The sequence below is a fragment of the Athene cunicularia genome, assembly GCF_003259725.1.
Source record: "Athene cunicularia isolate RWA chromosome 4 unlocalized genomic scaffold, athCun1 chr4_part2, whole genome shotgun sequence".
NCBI classification, from domain to species: Eukaryota; Metazoa; Chordata; class Aves; order Strigiformes; family Strigidae; genus Athene; species Athene cunicularia.
This window is the reverse complement of record NW_020799099.1, coordinates 1,352,506-1,374,275: the sequence shown is the minus strand read 5'-3', so window position 1 is coordinate 1,374,275 and position 21,770 is coordinate 1,352,506. Positions and strand designations below refer to the sequence as shown.

Sequence of the window (21,770 nt, the reverse complement as noted above, 5' to 3'; positions counted from 1 at the left end):
GCGCGGTGCGAGGGGCCTGGGCGGGCAGCCCCTGAGGGCGGCGGGGCTTGCGCGTTAGATCCGCGGGCTGGGTTTGCGGGACGCGCGTACTTCCGCCGCCGGGGAAAGGGTGGAAGGGCGGGCGGCGGGGCTGGCCAGCGCCGTGCGGCCACGTTGCGCAGCGCCCTGTCGGCCGTCGCGGAGTAAAGCGACACGTCTGCTCCGAACTGCGGCGCGGCGGTGGTTGTGCCGCCCGCCTGAGGGGACGCAGGCGGGCCCCTGAGGGGACACAGCGGCCGGTCTTGGAGGGAAACCTTTTGGAGGTAGCTCAGGGGACTGCTTGGTGCGCTTCACGGCTTAGGGTAAATACACCCTTCCGCTTTTTGCTGTCAGAAAACGTAAGGATTGACAATAGTAGGCTAATCCACTAGAATTATGCCTTGTGCTGTGAAATGTAGCATGGCAGCGTGTAGATGGCTCTAGTATATCTTCTACAGCCTGTGACTGGCAGTGAGTTTGCTTGCTTATGTGAGGAGAAAGACTTAAAACTCACTATTTTCAAGAAGAGTGGGTGCATGTAGATCATCTCAGTAGAACGACACTTACCTGCAGAGAAGATGAAGACCCCAGCCGAATTTAGCCCTTCTGTTCAGCCGAATTTAGCCCTTCTGTTCCTCTCATCTTGTGAATGTGTTCCTAAGCAAAACTCCGTCAGATGATACTGAAGAGCTGCTCTACAAATGGGTTACTGGGCCTAGGGAACGTAAGCCGGGCTCAGCTACTCTCCCTGAGCTTGGCGTGTGATACAAGGAGTACTTTGGACTCAAGAAACATCATTATTCCACGTAACTGTGGTGCTGAAGCATCCCTGCCTAATAACATCAGCCTTAAGAATAATTCACAATTGTGTAACTCGGTCACAAATGTTGGAAAGCACAAATATTTTTGCAAAGGCTGTTAGACAGTGCAACAGGCTCAACCCAGTGGAAGCATTTATATAAATGCTCTGCATTTTCAACACCCTGTGAAATGACTAGGCATTTAATCTTCTGCTCTCAGCCAGTTCAGTAATGACTACCTCTGTGAGGAAACAGGATGAAGTTCTTGCCAGTTAATTGCAATTAAAATACTACTACTACTATTCCTCTTAACCAAGCAGGTCCTATTTAATATATGTATAAGTAAGCACTATTTTAAGTCCTTTTATCTCAGCAAGTCACAACTCGATTGTGGTTAACGACAGTTTTTATCACTGAATCGTAATAAGTTTGGATTGTCGGGACACAGCTATGATGCAAGTCAGAAAAAGATGGAGTTGCACTCTTTACCTCTGGGTTTCCTTACCTCATGAGTTTAATTTAGATTTTTCACAACATCTTACTATGTTCCCTTAACTCCCTTTGTATTTTAAAAAGAGGTTCAGAAAACAAAAACAAGTAGTAAGAGATGTTAAGTACTTTTACCCATCTTCCTACCCAGATCTTATCTCTAAATTGCTACAGACTGGCTAAGTAATTCTACTTTTTTGAAAGTATGCTGTATGCTATAACGAATACTTTCAGAAATCCACATGGCTACTGTAAGTGTTGTAGCCTTCACTGGCCTGTTCTAGATGCTGCTTTAAGTGATTATATTGTTACCTGGGCTTGGCTAGGATACCTCGATTGCTTCTGCGAGCCTCAGGTCTAGCACAGTAAAATGGTGGCCATCTTTGATCCCCAGATAAGATCTGGAAACTAAGAGGAGTTGCAGGAACCTAGCCTGAGGAAATGAAATCATTTGAAAGACTGAATTTAGAAGAATTTTACTTGAACGAATTTAAACACTAAAAAATAAGACAATTACATTACAGTACATACTCATATGCAATCTCATCTACTGTTACTTGTTTATCCTCTAGTTCTTGGAGGTTAATAGCCATTAACTTTCATAGCAGTCTCTCTGCATATCAGACATGATTTGTCCTAGCAACAAGGAAAAAACAGTATCTTTTAAAGTTATTTGCTCACTGGTGTTATACGTTCATCAATATTTTTCTATACCAGTGTACATTCATTCTCTTCGTCAGAATAGAGCCTTCTGTGTTACAGTGTGTCAGACACACTATGACTGACTATCGCGCCTTTGTCCTAAGAATTTCACAAATGGATCACTTGCCACTTTGTTTGCTCCACATCAGAAGTAATTCTCTAACATTTTTTTTTTAGAGAAGCAGGTTGGATGCTTCTGGATGACTTTTCCATTAGGAGGTGAATGCCTCAACACAGAGTTCTTCACTTTTTCTTTTCAAATGCTGCTTATTACAGTCTCTCCAAAGAAGACCGAACTCTGTGAAGAGCACAATGAGAATACAACATCACAAATAGAAATTGAAATGTGATGCAAGCCACTATCATGGCCGAAGGTTATTTTCCACTGATGTTGAAGCTGAAGAAACCTCTCTTGTGCAAGGACAGGCTAGGTTCAGGACAGATTAGGAGTCAAACTGTGTGTAAAGAAATGTAGGGATGTCTTGGTAAATTTGGAATAATAGAACAATCAATCAGCTCCATTGATTTTGGATATTTTAAAACCCAGCTTAATGTATGGGATGCACTGATTATTTTTTTTTTTAAGCTGATATAGCTTGGAAATGCTTACTGTTGAGGTCAATGCAATGATTGATGTCTTATTTCAAAATAGTATCTGCTTACATTCCTTAACAAATCCTTATTGTAAGTGCTGCATGTAGTCCTATAGATTTTTTTTAGTATCACATCACATCACAGGGTCTCTTAATGCTGAATGCATACAAGTTATTCAGAAATTTCTCAGAAATTTGAAAATATAATATGAATAGCCTTAGGGCTAAATTCATATCAACACATACCATTTTGCTTTGCTAAGAAGTCTACTATTATTTCTTAGTCTTTGTAAATGGTGTGCTATCTGAAATGCCTGGTCATAATATTGCCGAAATAGATTAAGTTAATCTCTAACAAAACAGTGTGATTTTGTTCATACATTATGAAGTTACTTTGTCTACTGATGTGCTTTACAGAAGAGTCTCTGTAGTGCAGACTGGGACCAGCAGAAACCTGTGAGCACCAGTCAAGTGCTGACCAGTTGAGTAACTGGGGGTGCCTTGCTACAGAGCCAGAGGTAGATTTGCTGCAACTGGAGCTCAGCTTGGCATAGGCACTGAGAGCAGCTTTCCTTCAGAGGGGGAAAGCTCAAGTTACTCTGGCTCTTGGTCTCACAGTGGTTCTGGCATATATTATTCTAAATCTGATCAGGTAAATTACTGACTTGTATACTAGAGATACATTTTCAAAAAACATACGCCGAGGCATTCGCAAAGGCAGGTTTTTAACAAGGCAGTTGATCTGGGATATATGTGGCTGTGTTTTTTTTCCAGTGGTGACTTCAGAACTGCAGTAATGAGGCTGTAGTGAAGCAGCAGAGAAAGTACCCAGGCAGGCCTTTGGGCATAGCCATCTGTAAGAAGGAGGTGGATTTTCAGTATAAATAGCGCACGCTCCTACACTAAGTAACTATGTTTTCACATTTGATTCTAGATGCTTATAGGACAACTCCTAAATGCCCAGGCCTATCATTAGGTTAGACAACCACTGATTTGTGGGACAGATCTGCAGAAAGTGTGGACACTGTGTAAGACCTGCAGAAGATTCTTCAGCAGGTCTCCCTAAAGGAACACAAAGAAGACAAAATTAGCAAGTTACACAGACATCAGTGTATCAAGCAGACTGGGGCTGAGACCTGCCTAGAGGGTTGGGGGTGAGACTTTTTGCTGGTACATTGCAGTTCGTGAGCTGGGGTATGTGTATAGCACTGTTAGTGTATGGCACTACAGGTAATGAAACAGTGCATGTAAAATGTAGAATTAAAGTCAGAAAATAATTTGAACTCCTTAATGCAACTGCAAATAATTTTTGTATTTCCATTCTTCCAACTCAGTTCTCGACTGTATAGGTGTGACCTTTTGCATGCTGGGCAGAACTGTACTGTGTGTATTTCACTTCAACACTGGCAAACCAAGTGCTTAAGTAACCAGATTATGTTTATCTGTGTAGCGATTAGTTAAACCCCATGAAGTTAATGAGAGCTTTTCCAGTGGCTTTTACCAGTAACCTTGTCTTGGTTTTAAAAAGAGCTGAGTTGGTTGGTTAGTTTGTTTCCCCACTAACATGGACACTTTACAGTTAGTTTAAAACTACCACTGATTTAGCCCAATTTCAGTTGATGCTTTTTTTTTTTTCATTTTAACTGTTTTGGGATTATAAAATAGTATTGTGTTTACATCTACTTTTTGTTCTGTAGCATGATATCATTTATGATAAAAATTCCTGTAGTAATTTCCTTGGTTCACCACAGGCATCATCTGCTAGGTTGTCTACAGGTGTCTACCTCAGCTGCTGATCTTTCTGTAAGTGTTAGTGTTGATACACAAGGCTGCTAGCTGTGAGTTAAAGATCACAAACAGAAGTAGGCTACTACTGGCATTCCTTCTGTTCAGCGTTCTTGTATCTCTGTGCTGCTTATCTGCCTTTCCATCTCAGTTCCTTTAAGTCTTTCAAGTATTTTATATTCTATTCAATCTTAAATCACAGTGTTTTAAATGGACTATTCCAGGCTACTGTTCAGAGAGACAGCTAACGAACGCCTGTTTTGGCAAGCCAGTCATTGACATCAGCTGACCATAGAAGCAGACCTGTGTTTGATAAGTAGTGGTGGGAAATAGACCACACACCCCAGTTTTGGGTTCGTTTCAGCAATGGTTACTAGCTACCCTAGGAGACTTCAGCAAAGAGTTCACAGGTGCCTCCCCCCCCGGATCAAAGTGACAGAACCAGTGCTTCGAGCTAATATACATTTTAGCCGTATCTGTTATAGTGTTAGTTTTCCTGGAGAGATTGGCTTCTGTTAACGGCAAAAGCCATTAAAGCAGCTTATGCAGGAGTTTATTACCTCTCTACCATCCCAAAGTCCACATCGTTATTGAGGGGGGAAAATGGTAAATGCACAATCAAGTGTAAATGTGTCATAGTAGTGACTTAATGATTTTAAATAGGCGCACATGACCATTCATACAGTTCGATGCCTTTTCTTTGGTGTGTTGTCATAATCTGTAGAACTACATTATTCACACATAATGGGAAACCGAGATAAAGTTGTAACTTCGGCTACTGATAATAGACCTCTTCGTTGGATAAAGTGTGTCAGGGTTCAAAGTCACCAAAAGTCAGTCTGGCCTTGTCTTTTTTTTCCTTTTTTTTTTTTTTTTTTTTGTGAGGGAGAGTGTGAAAACTGCACACATGCAGCTCCTGTTCTTTGGCAAGCATTCATAGGAGTAAATTGCTGAAGTCCTCTGTGGCAAAGTCCATGTTTTTCATTTTTTGCCATTTCTTCTTCTATTTTTCTATTTTTGATGAGAAAGGGGGAGGAAGTCCCAGAATACAGACAGATTGTACTTGTCAGGTTGCAGCAGCTACATCAGCAACTCATCAGTAGCCTTTGCTGCTTTCTAGTAATACTTACAAAGTTATTAATGCAGCCAGAATTTTGGTCAATTTGTTTAGTTAATAAGGCGAATTTTGCTGGGTTCATTCTGTTACTAACATTCACATTCACTGATAGGTGGTATTGTCACCAGGGTCTACAAAATATTCTTTTTCTTGGCTGAAGAAATTCCTCTACTGGAACAGAATACCTTCTCCTAGTTTAAAAAGACAGCATAGCCATTGCATTAAAATTTGTAAACTTTGCATTAAAATTTGTAAACAAAGAAGCTAGGCAACTTTTTTTTTTTTAATTTCTGGTTAGTGGATTCTCTTTCTCTAATTTTGCAGGTACTCTGAGTATGGGCAGGCCAGCTAGGAGACTGAGCAAAGCCATTGCTCCAGATAGCAAACAAGTGCATCTCATTCCCAGTGACATCACTGTGGAGATGCAAAAGAGGAGCACCAAATTCTGAGACTTGCTGCAGGTACAACAGGAACAAGGGATAAGAAACTGACAATTTAATGACATGAGAAAAAATGAGGAAAGAAAGCACTTGTTAGAAGGGTAATAAATAGTTTCCAGTGTCTAAAGTTTATGTGCAGATCTAGATTCTATAAAGACTAATGACAAGGTCCCTGAGCAATAGCCTGTATAGTATAGCACATAAAAATTACGACAGTGCATTTATAGGCTTTATTTTCACAGATTTCACTTTAGCTTTACTTTGCACTTGACATGCCAAACTGTACTAGTTAGTTAAAAGACATTTTTTGTTAGCTGACAGAAGGTTTGATAACATTGTTCTTAAGCATTTCTAATACTAATAATTATTAAACATTTCTAATATTAATAAAGTTGTTTGTTTAGACACTGGTTGTCCACTTAGTCATAAAGAAATGTCTATTATGCCAGAATGTTTTAAAGAAGAGTAGAGCAAACAATCTGTAAGATCAGATATAACAGCATCCTGCACTCACAGAAAAGTACACACCAAGATTTATATTTAATTTGACATGTAATTAAAAAAAGCAATCAACCCTTATCCCATGCAATCCATACAATTAGTAATCAGTCTGTCACTATACAACTGTACAAACTTAGAGTGACCTAACCTAAAGCTTCTTAAAGAATAAGCACCACAGGCCTCTATAAAGCTTCACAATGTATGTGCATGGTATGTTCCAGAGCATTTTTCTAGGCAAAAACTCCAGCCTATATATTAGCAATATATTGCTCCATAAAATGGTTGCATCTGAATAGTTATTATCTGTCTAATTTTAGTCTTCCTAATTTCTTGTGAAAGGTATGGATGCTTCCCAGAAGTGCGTGTCAGCTCAAAACAACTACTAGCGAAAGTTTACAGGATCCAAACTTTGCCAGAATCCTCACATGAAGTATGTCACAAACTTGCTTAAACTGCGTGTAGTATACAAGGTGCTGTTGTCTTGCCTTCCAAATGCATCTTCTACTTCAGCGGTGGCTAAGAACATAGCTGAGTCTTCTGTGCAGGCCCCACATTGTCTGGGACTTGCTTCTAAAACAATGCCAGGAGAAGGTAAATGAGGCTTACTCAAGTGTGTTAACAACTCCTAATCCATTACAAGCAATGTCACTGGTTCTGAATAAGGTGCCAGTTTGTCCAGTGTCTTGCCAATGCCTGCCACTGTTCAGTAGTGGTTTTGACATAGGTGTGACCAAATTCATCAAGACTTTCAGAATTATATATAATGTAGACTTTAAATCTTTTCAGAGGACAAATTATGGGCCCAGCTCTTCTGTGGTGGAGTACTCCCTATGCTAGGATATGAAGGCAAGCCTTATGTGAGAAGAGACAGCCATATCCTTTTGGGAGTAATCAAGTTCATGTGATGAGAGGAATGCAATTATTTTGCATATAATAAATACATTAAATATTTAATGATTTGAAGCACAAGTGGAAAGAAGAAGAATGTAATTTTTGTGTTATGTTTTCTTGACCATACACATTGATCTGAAAGTATCTGGAGCTAGATTCTGAGTTTCTACTTCATGTAAAACAGGAGTTGTAAACCTGTTGAGCAGGCACATTTAATTGTTACTGAAGGACTCTGAAACAGGTGAACTTGATCCTTCATATTTTACAGAGGGAACATTTTCATGAAGGGTAATATTAACTAGTTCTCTTATTCCTTTTAATCTTATATGTTACAACGATGCAAACTTTTAATTTCTACTGCCAGAAAAAGAGAAAGCACCAAACAAAACCAAATGCTGTGTAAGCAAAACACTCTAGTGCGTGTGCTTTATGTCCCTCCCTTGGAAGAGACAGATACCAAGACACAGAGTCAGTGATGGTAACATTACTCAGTCGGGTCTGGTGCAGCTACAGAAAGGTGACAAGAGTTACTCAGTCCCATGGTTGTGTCCTAGAGCAGGGTCATGCCTGCCACGCTAGCCTGTGCTACCCAAGGACAGGGAGGTTGAGTGGGAAGGGACTGAAGTCTCTTAAAGCTCACTCTGCTCTTGAATACACACTTTCCTTAGTGCATTCCTGGCAAATTTTTAGGTACTATAGAAACAAGTGAGTTACACTAAAATACCTTGCAAATCTTTCATTATTAAAACCTCATGGAAGTAAGTGTATAATACTAACATCAAAATAGGAGCCCTTGACCTGTGTTTTGCACTCACCTAGCAGGGGTGTATATGACTAAATAAAACACAAGACACTGGAAAAGCAGGCTTAGTGTGTATATATCCATATTTTATCTCTTTGCACCCCTATCTCCTCCTTTTCATTTTGAATAATGACCAGGGCTAGGCTGAATCTGAATGGGAAATCCACGTTCCAAAGAAGCAATACAATATTATAATTTAAAAATCAGTTTGTTAAGAGTTGAAAGCTGAAGGGACATTAGACAGAAACAGCCTGGAGAGAGTCAAAGAGAGAGGCTGTCTTTAACATGAGAAAGGATTTAGGAACTTTCTTCTTAACGTCTATGTTCTATGCAGTCTTGCAGAAGTAGTCTTTAGAGAATAAACTTTTCCTCCAGTGGTAAGAGCAGCCATGTACTTCTAGGAATTTGTGCTGAATAGGGATTCAGCTATCAGACAGTGCAAGGTGCATATGAGAGTTCAGACACAGTGTAAAGCTTGTTCAGGACTATCTCCTGTCAAAAATCAGAATAGCCTGTTTTCTCTGTTCCAGTGCTGTTACTGGCTGCAAAGAGGTGAAAAATACAAACATTTCTACATTGCACATGAGTGTATCTCCAGTGGTGCAGATATACTGCCAGTCCACCATCGTTTTTACGGAGGGGTATTACAGCGTCTTTTGCCTTGAGTAAATTAGTTTTTGTGTAAACCATAAAGGTTCAAAGTCATGCACGCCAGTGTTATGAATAAGTGACATTTGTGTTGTCTGGAGATGTTGCTCAGAGAACCATTATACTACAGTAAGCTCAGTCCATGAAAGTATTTATCAGGCAGATTTCGAACAAACCTGAACTCTTTATTTGTGCCTATAATAAAGTAATTAAAAATCAATTAATATGCAGAAAAAATGAAGTAATATTAGGCTGTGGTTCTACATTAAGTAATATAAAATCTGTGCATACCGGATTTCCTGGCAGTAAAATTTTGATCTGTATTGGCATGAGCACACGACCGCATTTTTATCGAATCAGCCAGAGCATATGTTACAGTGTTTATGCAGATTTTATGCCAGCTTTCTGTCAATTGAGAAGGATAAATTATGCCTGATCCAACATAAAGTTAGAGTGGTACAAACAGACAATATCTCATATGATGGGAACTCTCCTGGGATGAAATTATTTCTTCAAGCTATTGACTATCTCACAGAATGATAGCCTACCACCCTAATATGCTGTAAACCCTATGTAGTCCTTAGACAAATCTTTTTCGAGTCAGAGCATGTCTATATCTGATTAGCTGTAAATAGACTGACAACTTTTTCCTCACAGGGAAAGAAGGGGAGAGTCACAAATTCAAATTATATTACCTACCTTAGGCAAATACAGAAATGTTTCAGAATATGATTTGTATATGAATCTCAAGTGTACTCACGTAAATATAAATGATGAGATGGGGAAAAACTGAGTTGTAATGATAATCAGGAACATAATTCTTGAAATTATGGTGTTAGGTTTGGGCCCATATTATGGAAGAAAAAGGATTTGATTTTCTGCTTCCCTCCGTGTTTCTTCTTTTAAATATGCAGCTTCTGTGTCATATTATGGATCCCTGGCATTTCATTCTGAAGATGAATTGTCATGAAACTAGTTATTGGAGGTGAAGATAGAAAACAAGAACATTACAGCGTGAACCAGGTGATTTTTGAGATTTCCTAAATCGAAGAGCCAAATCCATCAGTAGGTGCATACAGGTTTGACTATTAAGATTTTACTGGAATTTTGTTAATTGTCATTTAAATCCCATTAGAATTTATTAATTTACTTCTGTCACTGTAGAATTGTCTGTCTTTGGTATTGTAAGCAACTGAAACTCAACATTCAATGACAGTACTGCTTAATGTTGTTTAGGCAACCCTGGCTACCCATTTCTGCACCTGCACTGCAGTTGTTACTAGGCTAGCACAGCATTTTTTTTGGCTGCAGAGTGGATTAGCCCATGGAACTGATTTAAATGAAGAATAGCAGGGATTATGAAAGCTGACACTGACACTGATTTTTTTTTTTTTTTTCCCTCCAAACTACATAGTGTATGAAAACAAATGGAGCTGGGTACTTACAGCAAACCTGGCAAAAGGGTATGGTGGTGTGGCATAAACTGAAAGGATTGTTCCTGACAAACTCAAGGTAAGAGCATGCCTGTACCTCCATTCCAGGCAGTAAGTTAAAGTAGAAACAGGTATCCTGATGTAGATGCAGTTATATGAATCAGAAATGCTTTTGAAAAGTACAGCATGTACTAGGGGCTGTTAAGTCAGCTTTGTTCTGGTATGACTACATCTATACCAATTGTGCCGGTATGACAACATTAACAAAAATGTTCTCCTAACTGACAGAGTTACACTAGTAAAACTTTTACAGGTACAAGATCCTTAAAAATTGGAATAATCAATAAATAGCACACCCATCTAATGTAAACACTGCACACCCCAAACTCAACAAGAATTCCTATTATGAAGATCTTAGGAATTTGTAGAGCTATAATTCTGCTATGGTAGCACTTTGGGAGAACACTGAAGCTCCTTTTTGAAAGTTGAAGAGCCATTCCATTTTCTTGATACATTCCAGTAAACTTCGCAAAATCATCCTTGGCACAGCTGAAGCTTCTTTTAGCATTCTTCTACTACTATTTCTTCTACCACTACAACCTCTTAAAAGCTTGTTTGTTCTCAGAATGGGACCAGATTGTCTTTGAAGATTGGTGTGTTCAGTACAGTTTCCTGTGGAAGAATAACCTAGACTCTTGGCAGCATACCACTATTCAATTCATACAAAGCACCCACATCATCTACTCTAGGCTCAGGCTTGGGCTCTTGACCATTCGAATGTAATCTGTACTAGCAGTGCTATTTTAGCTGCAATCACATTACATTATATGCAAATACTAAACGTATACAAGAAGAAAACTTAAAACATGCTTTGGGGTTGAATTTTGCAAAAAGTGATGCTTTGTAAAAGTTCATGAATAAAAAAACGTTTCCAAGAGAAAGTTCATTAAATATACTAAGTTCAGTTCTGATGATACATAGCAGTTTGCTACATACGTAGATACTTAATCCAAAATGTGATTTGTGTATTTGACTTCCATCTGCAAGAGAAACAACAGCCAGCCTATGTGTGATTACAGCTGGGACCAGTGAACAGGTCCAGCTACTGAGCAGCAGATGTTATAGAAGTATTCTATTATATATAGGCTGTTCTGGATGCTCAGAGACTCAGGAATGACCACAAATCCTAAAGCAAACTACTGAAGACTATTGGGTATGGTTGGCCCAGATACTGCAAGGAGGATCTGGTCTCCTTGAATGATAGGGCCTATTAATTTGTGGTGAACCAGGTGGGAACGAGAGTGATACAAGAAAAACATGATTTCTCCTGATGCAATTTCTTAAAAAATAATGGCAAATTTGTGTAGTACCTTTAACTATTAAAATCATCATTCATTTCCTCTTATACTGTTACTTCATTATAATACTCATGTAACTATACCTACATAGGAAATTATTTTATATTCCCCCACCTGCCATGCACATAGCTTCCACACTTGTGTAAACAACCTGCTTTTGGTTGCCACACTGAAGTCACAGTGGTTGGATTCAATGTTAAAATGTTATTTTTACAGCAAGGTTTACTGTATGTACACACATCTAGGAGACATCTAGCTCTCCTTTGTGCTTCCCATAAGTGTTGTGCTGAGGTCCTAAGTCTTCTCACTCTATGGGAGAGGCAAAAAGAACAGGAAAGACTGGAATTCAGACTTTTTGTGGGAACTTGTGAATTGAGCTGGGTCACAGTCAGGCTTCAGGGAACATCATATTAGAGCAAAAGACGTGGATATCTCCAAAAAGAAGATAATTGATACATGCTGTGCCTTTAGCAGTATTCAAACTAAATAGGATATTTTAAAAAGACATTGACAACTCACTCTTCTGCTTTGAACATGGATAATGTGGAAGAGAATAGTGTGGTGTGGCTGAGGAATGCTTGTATAACCATGTCTCCAAGGGATCTTTGGTATACAGAAATCTGATCCCTCAAGTAGGTAAGTAGTTCTGTATTCCTCCTCCTTCCTGCTTATCTTCCTCCCAGTGACCCTATTGGTGGCTGGTCTTCTGCCAAAGAAATACTCTGGCTGTAAACTGCACAGTAAAAGAGTTTGTTAAGAATCATTGCTCTTACCATTGTAAGGTACTGGTGTAAATGTGATGTGTACACATAGTATTTATTTTCATTTCTGTAATTTTTTAACATGTTTTCTGATGTGAATTAGCTTATGTGAGTGCTCCTCACCTCTACTTAATTTACTATCATCCTTACGTGCTCCAAATGACAGTTTCTTTTCCAGTAGTAAGCCAGGAAGCCACAAACTTTTTTCCCTCTTTCATTCAAAGTTCTCACTTCAGCCCTCTAGGCAACTGCCAGTTCTTACCACAAGTGATGACCCCTAAGAGACAGCTGATTTGCCAGTAGTTTCTGCAGTGAACTAGCCACTGTTCTTTATACTTCCATGCCAGCCTCCAGAGAACACGCCCTGTCATCAGAATGTGTATGAATAAGAACATTTTGATCACACAAGAAATAATTCATCATTGTACAGTAATGTCTATAAAACCTTACCCAACGCATTTTTTTTAATCAGTAAAATCCTAATGAACCTTTTTTAGATATAAATCTTTTTTAAAAAAAACCCTTGCATTGCACTAGTAAGGCAGAATGCACAGAAACATTTTGCATGACACAATTTATAATTATATACAATTATTATAATTCTTATGCTGTTAACTCCCAGTGTGGTTAAATCTCACTGTACAGCAATAAAATGACACACCTAATTTAGGATTTGCCCACAGATGATAGAAAAAGAAAATCCACAAACAAAAAAATGCTTGAATAGGTTCTAATGCAAGGCAAAACCACTTTCTGATTTCTTGTGGAGGTCTCAAGACCTATCTCAAGAAAATTAGTATAATAATGTTCTTGTAAACAAGGTTTTTTTTTTTCCTTTCGGGAATATAAATCAAGGCCTTATACCTATCACAAGGCTTTAACCCTCTAAATGATTCCTGAATTACACTTAGTTATGGCCTTGTTTTCCCTGTGTCAAAGCTTCACATGAGCTCTGTAGTATTACAAGTAATATAAAGATTGAGAATATGCCCTGTGCCACAAACAAGTCCCCTTTTCCCTCACTGCTTTGATGCAACTACTAACAGCATCAGACCTATGGACATTTCCTTGATTTCCAAAGTATATGAAATAAGAGGTGGGAAAAGAGATCCACAATCTGGAAAGAGACTCAAAAACCCAAAATCAACACTTTCTTTACTACTATAAAAACTGAAAATTGAACAGTAACTCTTCACCTTTCCGGTTTTACTTCTAGACTTAGCTTCTCAAACCCACCCATATTATCTAGTATTTACATGGCAAATTTAAGTAGGGAATTAAATTTTTTTTAAAAAAGGAAATTTTTTTTGTGACCTTATGAAACACATTAAGAAAGGAGAAGGTTGAGAGAGAAAGAACGAAGACCTTGGGGAAATGGATAAGTGGTAGAAGGATAGGCTGAGGGTTTGCTTGGACTGCTGTTTGGGCTTAATCCTGAGCGTTATCCAGTTTAAACCATGGTGCTTTTTGCGCTTATAACTTATCAGTCATGGACATGGTGCTCCTTGGTCATAAAATCACAGAATAATTTAGTTTGAAGGGATCCTGGAGGTCACTTGTTCTGACCTCGGTTCAGAGAAGGGCCATTTGAGATCAGGTTGATCAAAGCCTTGTCCTGCCGAATTCTGAACATCTCCAAGTGTGTTGGGTTTGTGTGTGGCAGGTTTTTTGGTATCAGAGGAGGGGGATACAGAGGTGGCTCCTGTGAGAAGCTTCTTGAAGCTCCCCCAACTCCCAAGTCAGACCCGCCTCTGGCCAAGGCTGAGCCAAATAGCAACAGCGGCTGCGCCTCTGTGATAACATATTTAAGAAGGGGAACCTGGCAGGAGGAGGAGTTGTGAGGGAGATACCTATGCCAACACCAAGGTCACTTGAAGAAAGGAGGAGAAGGGGGAGGTATGCCAGAGCACAGAGTCCCCTGCAGCCCATGGTGAGAGCGCAGGCTGTGCCCCTGCACCCATGGAGGAGGTCACTGGTGGAGTAGATGCCTGGCTGCAACCCATGGATGACCCCATGCTGGAGCAGGGGGCTGCACCTAAGGAAGGCCGGGACTCTGTTGCTGGGAGGACTGCAGCCCACAGGAGGGACCCACACTGGAGCAGTCTGTGAAGAGCTGCAGCCTGTGGGAAGGACCCACACTGGAGAAGTTCATGGAGGACTGTCTCCTGTGGGATGGACCCCATGCTGGAACAGGGGAAGAGTGTGAGGAGTCCTCCCCCTGAGGAAGAAGGAGCAGCAGAGACAGTGTGTGATGAACTGACTACAACCACCATCCCCTGCCCTCCTACACTGCTGGGAGGGGAGGAGGTAGAGAAATTGGGAGTAAAGCCGAACGCATGAAGAAGGGAGGGTGGGGGGAAGGTGTTTTAAAGATATGGTTGTATTTCTCACTGTCCTACTCTGTTTTACTGGCAAATTAGTGGTGGTAGTGTTCAAATTAAATTGATGTTCTTTTTCTTCCCCAGTTGAGTTTGTATTTTGCTCGTGACCAAAACTGGTGACTCACCGCTCTCTGTCCTGATCTTGATCCCTCAGCCTTTTGCTTTATTTTCTCCTCCCCATCCCTGAGGGGGAAGGAGTGAGCAAGCTGCTGCATGGTGCTCAGTTGCCCTCTGGGCTTAAACAAGGATATCAAGGATGGAGAGTCAGTAGACACCCTTGGACAACCTGCTCCAGTGTTTGACTACTCTTGTTATGATTTTTTTTTTTTTTCACAATAGCTGTTCTATCTGTCCTACAGTCTGTCTATCCTACTATCTAATCCATGACCAGGAGCGTTCTAGGAACTAATTTTGTCTCTTCTTCAGAATCTGCTATTCTTCCAGTCTTGGACTCTGATGTTAGGGGAGCACAAAGGGCAGGAAGTTACGAGTCAGGACACCATAGAGTTAGTTTGGGAAGCCTTCTGGTTCTTAACAGCCAGACATGGTCTTAGCACAGCTCCCATGAGGAAGTGAGCTGAGGAGTATCTTCTGCTGTAGTTAGTCAGGAGGGTCAAGGTTTGCACGTGTACTTCAGTGGAACCCAAATCTGATATGTTTTACTTTTGTTTTCCCTTAGGCTGGTGGTTTGCAATCAGGTGCTAAGAACACTGCTGTTTCTCCAATCCCTGCTCAGCTCCCAGAAGGGCAGGCAAATTCCCTCATGAACACTGGGAAAAGACAACTGGTGCCTCAGTTTACTGCAGTATATAAAGTCATGGACTGTAGCCCTGGAGCTGGCCAATGCACATGCAGGTACGTGGTGCCAAGACGGACACAGTAAAGGTATTGTTCCATGCACAGTTTTCCCAGCAGCCTGTTTTAAGGCGTTCCCAGGACCCACTTCAGCTACCAGCTGTTTGTTTCTGACACCCTTTCAGCTGTGCCAACACAGCTGTTTATCTGTATGTTTGGGAAGTGAATCATGAGACTAATTCAGGTTAAACTGCCTAGCAATGCTTTTTTTTCCTGATTGTTTAATACCTGTTTAATTCCCTGGGCCTGATTTGCAGTGTGGCCTTACAGACAGTTGTGTTGGTAAAAGTCATATGGCTGTCAAGAGAACAGGACAGGCAGGAAGGAAGCAAAAATTGTTGGAAGTACCTTAAGTCACTATTGCTGCCAAAGGCAATATATCTTCAGACTTACAGCTTTGTGGTGCTGCTGACAGCAGAGCTAAGCTGTTGCTGTTGCTCAGAGTCCAGTGTCCATCTTATAGTCAACCTCAGCAATGTTGACACATCCATAGGTATACTCATATCAGTTTGCTCATCAGCAGTGATAAGCTAAAGGTTAAATTAAAAGAACATAGTTGCCAACTCTGCACTATGGATACCTACTAACTTGAAGCCTAATAATCTTGCAACATCTTCTGTCAATTCTCATGGTCTCCACAGTTCAGTAGAAAATAGTTTCCAGGGTGGCATTGAATGAGGTGCAGTTTTACTGTACACTTAATACAGAGCAACCACGGGCAGCCAGTGGAAAGGGCCAATTCTACCCATCCCCCAAACCTGTGTACATCAAGTGCTGGCATCTCTTCTCTTGCATCAGATCCAATGGTCATGCAGTGGGAGTTCCCCTTGAGAATCTGATGGATAACATTTTTTTGGGGGGTGGGAACACTGGCCTAAATTGAAGGGATTAGGAAAAGCAGAAATAATGGGCTAATTCTTAAGTGAGGATGTAGCTACAGAAACACTCAGAAAAGAATCCCTCATAACCTTGTGAAGTTTTTTAGAAGGAATTCCTTGCTCTTTGCAAACCTAGTGCTGCTGAATTTGCAAAGCAACACTCTTTGGAGTTGTGGAATAGAATCTGAATTAACAGTGTATTTAAAACTGAATTCTCATTTAAATTTTTATGTTAATTTTAGTCTGCCACTGATGTCACACAAGTGTACAGCAGGAATCATTTTACTGAAATCACAGGCACTGCTGTGTCCCTTGTGAAGTAATTTCTACCTGTGTAAAATACATATGAAATGTTACTAAATCAAGTCAGCATTTTATGTCCACTTGACACTTGTATTGCAGTGATGTAAATTACTGCAATATGAGGCATCAGTGAATAAAATTGCTCTAGAATAAAAGTCTTGTGTCAAATCTGATCCCATATAAGTGTTTTGAACTGTTGTTTTAATGGAACATTGCAAAATTGAATAATCATTAGTAGTCCTGCCAACGCTTTAGCATTTAAAAGGTCCTATTTTCCATTTCCCCATAGTCCCTTTATGCTACTCCATTAGTTTAAAAAGGCCATAAAGAGAGCACATTTAGCCACTTGGGAATATTTTCATTTCTGTGTTGCTCTTGCCTTTGGCATAGTAGATATGTTAGGTTGTGACTGAGGAGAAAGGGTCATGGCTGGCCCGCCTCTCTGTTCCAGCTATTCTTGGTTGCTGGAACAGCTCCTAGGGGTCCCAGGCTGCCAATTGTACTAAAATTGCTGGTAGCCTTAAGACTATTCAAGGAGTAATTAGCTACCAAATGTGGGTAATTGTGACAGAGTCTAGCTAATACTGCTTGTGTCTGAACAGACTAATTAAAGGCTGCACACATGAGGAGAAAGAAACCCTCCTCTTTTAAGGAAACAAATTATTAAGAGAGAAAATTTGATCTAGTATTAAAAAAAATGTCTGTTCCTTCTAGTAGGATCCTTGCAGGTTTTGATAATTAAAATTGGAAGATGAAGAACAAATACAGATTTTAAATCCTTTCACTATGGTACCCTTCATACTCTGCTTTTGATTTCTTAAAAATCATTATATATTTTTTACAGAAAGGTTGTTTAGTGAAAGGACATTTAAAAATTGTTCTTTGTCTATGAAAAATCAGGCTTTCTATTTCTGCTATCAGAGACATCTCTAATTTAAAGAAGTCCAGTTGGAGATACAACATCACGGGTATGTAAGTTCTGTTTGTCCCTCTGAACAAAATGAGATAGGGAATAATCTTCTGCTGGTCTGACAAGACTACAGGCCTCCATGCATCGGTATAGCTATGTTTGACATAATTTGTACCTGTGCTCTTCCCTTCTGCTGCTCCTTACAATCACTTGTGAGTAGTTCCATTCCACCCCATTTAGGTAATGTGTGTCTTCAGTGGTACTTAGATATTTGCTAATGGGATCATAAAATCTCGCATCTCAGCTAAATTTTCTATGCTTCTAGCTGTGCTGCAGAAAACAGCAGATTTCTTAACTGCAGGAGTCCCATAGATAGCTGATTATATCTACTTCTTTCTCTAGTCTGAAGTAGATCACAATTAGAAGAGAAGAACCAGAATGAGGCCCTTGCAAGAGCAGCAGATTCAGAAGAAAGCAGCCTACTTTACTTCCTCCTGCCCAGCTAAAACAGTTTTTTAAAACACTTCATTTTATTGTAAGATGCTGCAGTATCGTTAATACCCTCTCAGCTGTTCTTAGGGTGCTGTAGCACTTCCCAGCCACCAGCCAGCTGCCTGGCCACCCTCAGAAGTCTCTGTTTCTTTCTCAGACTTAGACCTGTAAAACATCTCTCTGATATGGCAAACAACTTGCAGTGTCCTGCCTTGTGCTTTAGCCACAACTGCTAAATTTGGGGTGTTCTTTGTTTGTCTTTCTCCTTCAATCATGATGGATTGGCTGTAAACCCAAATTTAAGATGTAGTACTCTGAAATACACAAATTATCTCATTAAATACAGCAGAACTGCATCAGCCTTGGTAGCTCTTAATGGCTATAATCAGTGACCAAATGTGGAGTCCCAAGCTGTCCATTAATGCTAACTTTGCTAAGGCACAGGTAGAAAAGCTGTACTTCTATAGAAAGCAAGCCAGGTCCTCTTCTATCTGCAAAGGGGAACAAGCCATGCTGTCTTGGTCTGTCCAGAGAGCAGAGAACAGTGAACTGGCCCACGTATGCAAACACTCTGCAAAGTTCAAATCTGATTGAATTCCAGACATTTTACAACCAGGAATACAGGTGTTACCTTATTATGGCAGCTGCAATTCCTTTTTTATAGACTGCTTCAAAGAGCAGCTCATATAGCCTAGTCTCCCTCTTTAAATATCTTACTCTATGTTGTGAAAGTGGATTAGAAATAACATATTGCAACTGTACTTCATTCTCCAAAACAAAAGGAAAACAAAGCTCTGTTATTGAATACAGCCTTTAACTAGGACAGGCAGTTTATGATTTCAATACAAATCTGGTGATCAGCAGACTCTGTGGTTAATGCTTGCTCTTTTCTTCTGTATCCTGTCTATCAGTTTGCACTTGGGAATTCATGTAAGTGAGATGTTCTGCACTGATGTAAGAGCTCCCATGGAAATGTGAGGACATGGTAGCTGATTCTCCTGCTCTTTGAACTGAGAATTTGGATGACCTGACTAGCAACTCATAAAAAGACTCTTAGGTAAAGAGTAGCAGTGATACTGGTTTAGCAGGATGGTCCAATCTGAAATAGTCTTCATGTTGCTTTAACTGGTTTTAAGGCCGAGGATAAAAGTTCTGTGCATGATGTATGTGGAAGGATGTCAGAAGGCCCATGACACAGGCTTTCAAGAAGTCTCCTTGTTTACAGTCTTTATAACAGCAATACATTTTTTGTGCTCCTTGGCATTAACAACAGGAAGCATCTTAAAACTGAAAGGCAATCATTGCAGCCCAAAAGAGGGGTAAGAAGTAGAAATTGCTCTATTAGCCTCATTGCTCTTTTTTATGGTTGAGGAAAGAAGAACCCAAAAATAGGAACAGTGATGTTTGTACCTTTTCAAATAGTCTGACGGTGCTATGGCATGCACCTCTGCTGTTTGACCTGGAGGCATTCTGGCTGAGACAGTGAAAATACAGTCATATAAGGTACATTTTGGAAATACCTGTCATTGTTCATCATTATTGACATAACTTTGCATAGATGGAAGTAAGGACTTCTGTGTGAGTACTAGCTTGCAGTAGAAACTGCAGGCTTGATAAAGTCAAGTAATGGGTGACACATTCAGCTTCCATCTGGATGCATGAAAAAAGACCAGACTCTTAAAGTTTTATAAGATCAATCTGTGGTTTGGGTTGGGTTTTTTTGTTTTGTTTTCTTTTTAATTGACAGTAATTAGCAGCTTATATGTAAGAAAGCTAAATCTTTTTTTTTCTCCATACATTCAGATGCAGAGCTGTGTTTCCCATACCTACAATTGGTCATCAGGTCATTAATATGCGTTCTTTCTTTATTTCTTTTTACATTAAAGGATTAGTGTCATGTCTTCTATCCTGCCTGATGAGCCTGATACTCCCTTTTGTCTTCAAGTGACACAACTTCAAGTACCACAAGTGCCTTGACCGTGTACTTTACTCCAGCCCTCATCCAAGAGCAAAATGTTAGCCTGATGACCAGAGCACACCTCAGATAGATAGATAGGTAGGTAGGTAGATAGATAGATAGATAGATAGATAGATAGATAGATAGACAGATAAAGTGTTTCACTGCATTTGGGCAAAGAAGGACTTGGGCCAGATTTCCCACCTCTGACCAAGGACTAATACCATTTTGTAAATCGGAGTGTTACTAGCATGGTGTTCTGCCCTGCTAGATCATGTTAGCAGCGGACAATGATCTGTCCTGACTTCCTTCTGGAAATTCTGTGTGGTGACACACAAGTAGATGGAAGAGAGCACCTGCAGCCCCACATTGAGATTTCCCTCTTGACCCACTGTAGACAAGTATTTCCTAAGACAGTGGGTTCAGGCAGCTTCCTAATCAGCTTACTAGTTGCTTTGGATTTCGTTTTGAGGCATGTGGGCATCTACTATTTCAGGAGCTTAAGCATGAAAATGGATCTCTGGGTTCCAGACTCACTCACATCTCATTAATATTTAACCTAGATTCTACCTAAGACCTCTGTACAAATTGTCACTGAGTTTACTGCTGTGTTCTCTGAGCTGGCCAGATGTAAGGTAGTTCAGGGGTGTTCAGGGAACTGCATGGCTATGTGATGCCATAGTGGTGTTTTATGGCATAGTGCCCTGGCAAGAGCAGAAACTTACAGCCAGAGATGGAGTAGATGGCAGGACAGCTGCTTTCCACGACCGTGCAGACTTAGAGTGACTTAAGCTGCTTGTGAAACCACAGTTACAGTCTTTAGGTATTTCTAGGAAGAAGCATTCTTCTATTTTTAGAGCAAATGACATTGCTACTCCAGTTTATCTAAGGAGTGCTGCTACACAATACTGCTATATTTAGAAATCACTGAACTCCCTAATGGAAGAACAACACACAACAAAAAAGATCACAGTATGCTTTTCCATTCTATTAGTACTACAAGTTTTATAATTTATGCTAGATCCACTACAGTCCTTTTTAAGTACCACACACATGAATGTACATCTTCCCTATGTAATTGTGGCATCCATTTCCATCAGTCCTTGTCTCAAGTGTACGTATAAAGACTGCTCAGCTGATTTTCAGAGTCTTCATTAGCTCTGAGGTCACCCAGAGGCTCTGAATCATGGATAAGGAAAATGCATAGTGGTACATTAAATTAGTAGGCATATTGGTACATACCAAAGCATATTGGTGCATGAAATTAATACCCTGCATTGTCCTACGCACTCCTCTTGAAGGAATCCATTCCCTCATTGGGATTGGATTGGATGACTAATAAGGGTGGATTTGTGGCATGCAGTCTGCACTTTAGCAAGCAGTGAAAGACTCACATTTCTGAGTGAAAAGTACACTGTGTAATACGCTTTCATATCTCACAACTCATTTTCGTAAGTTTAAATAAAGAACTGATTCATAAAAAGGCATGCCTCATTATAAAGCAGTGAGGATCAAAGTCAGGCATGGGTAGCTGGGACACGGTACAAGGAGTCTTAAAGCACTGAAGACTAGCAAAATAGGGGTAGGGTTACCTCTGGGTCAGGACTTGCTTTGTTGAGCATATCTACAAACTGAATTGGTCAGCTCTGGATACAC

The 21,770-nt window shown here is 40.1% G+C and overlaps 1 protein-coding gene across 3 annotated transcripts in view; it reads left to right on the top strand.

The window, feature by feature from the left end:
• Window positions 1-8: 8 nt before the first annotated feature.
• The window catches only part of JADE1 (jade family PHD finger 1), a 162,789-nt gene continuing 141,027 nt past the window's right edge, over window positions 9-21,770 (top strand). Inside the window, exons 1-6 of one of the 3 annotated variants that reach the window (XM_026847644.1) lie at window positions 9-341; window positions 5,112-5,234; window positions 5,829-6,045; window positions 9,701-9,809; window positions 10,201-10,298; window positions 15,399-15,574. In XM_026847644.1, coding sequence (XP_026703445.1) covers window positions 15,483-15,574 — 92 coding nt within the window. In that variant the 5' untranslated portion in view covers window positions 9-341; window positions 5,112-5,234; window positions 5,829-6,045; ... (1 more) ...; window positions 10,201-10,298; window positions 15,399-15,482. The remainder of the gene's footprint in view (window positions 342-5,111; window positions 5,235-5,828; window positions 6,046-9,700; window positions 9,810-10,200; window positions 10,299-15,398; window positions 15,575-21,770) is intronic. The other 2 variants (XM_026847645.1, XM_026847646.1) reach the window with 2 other exon arrangements.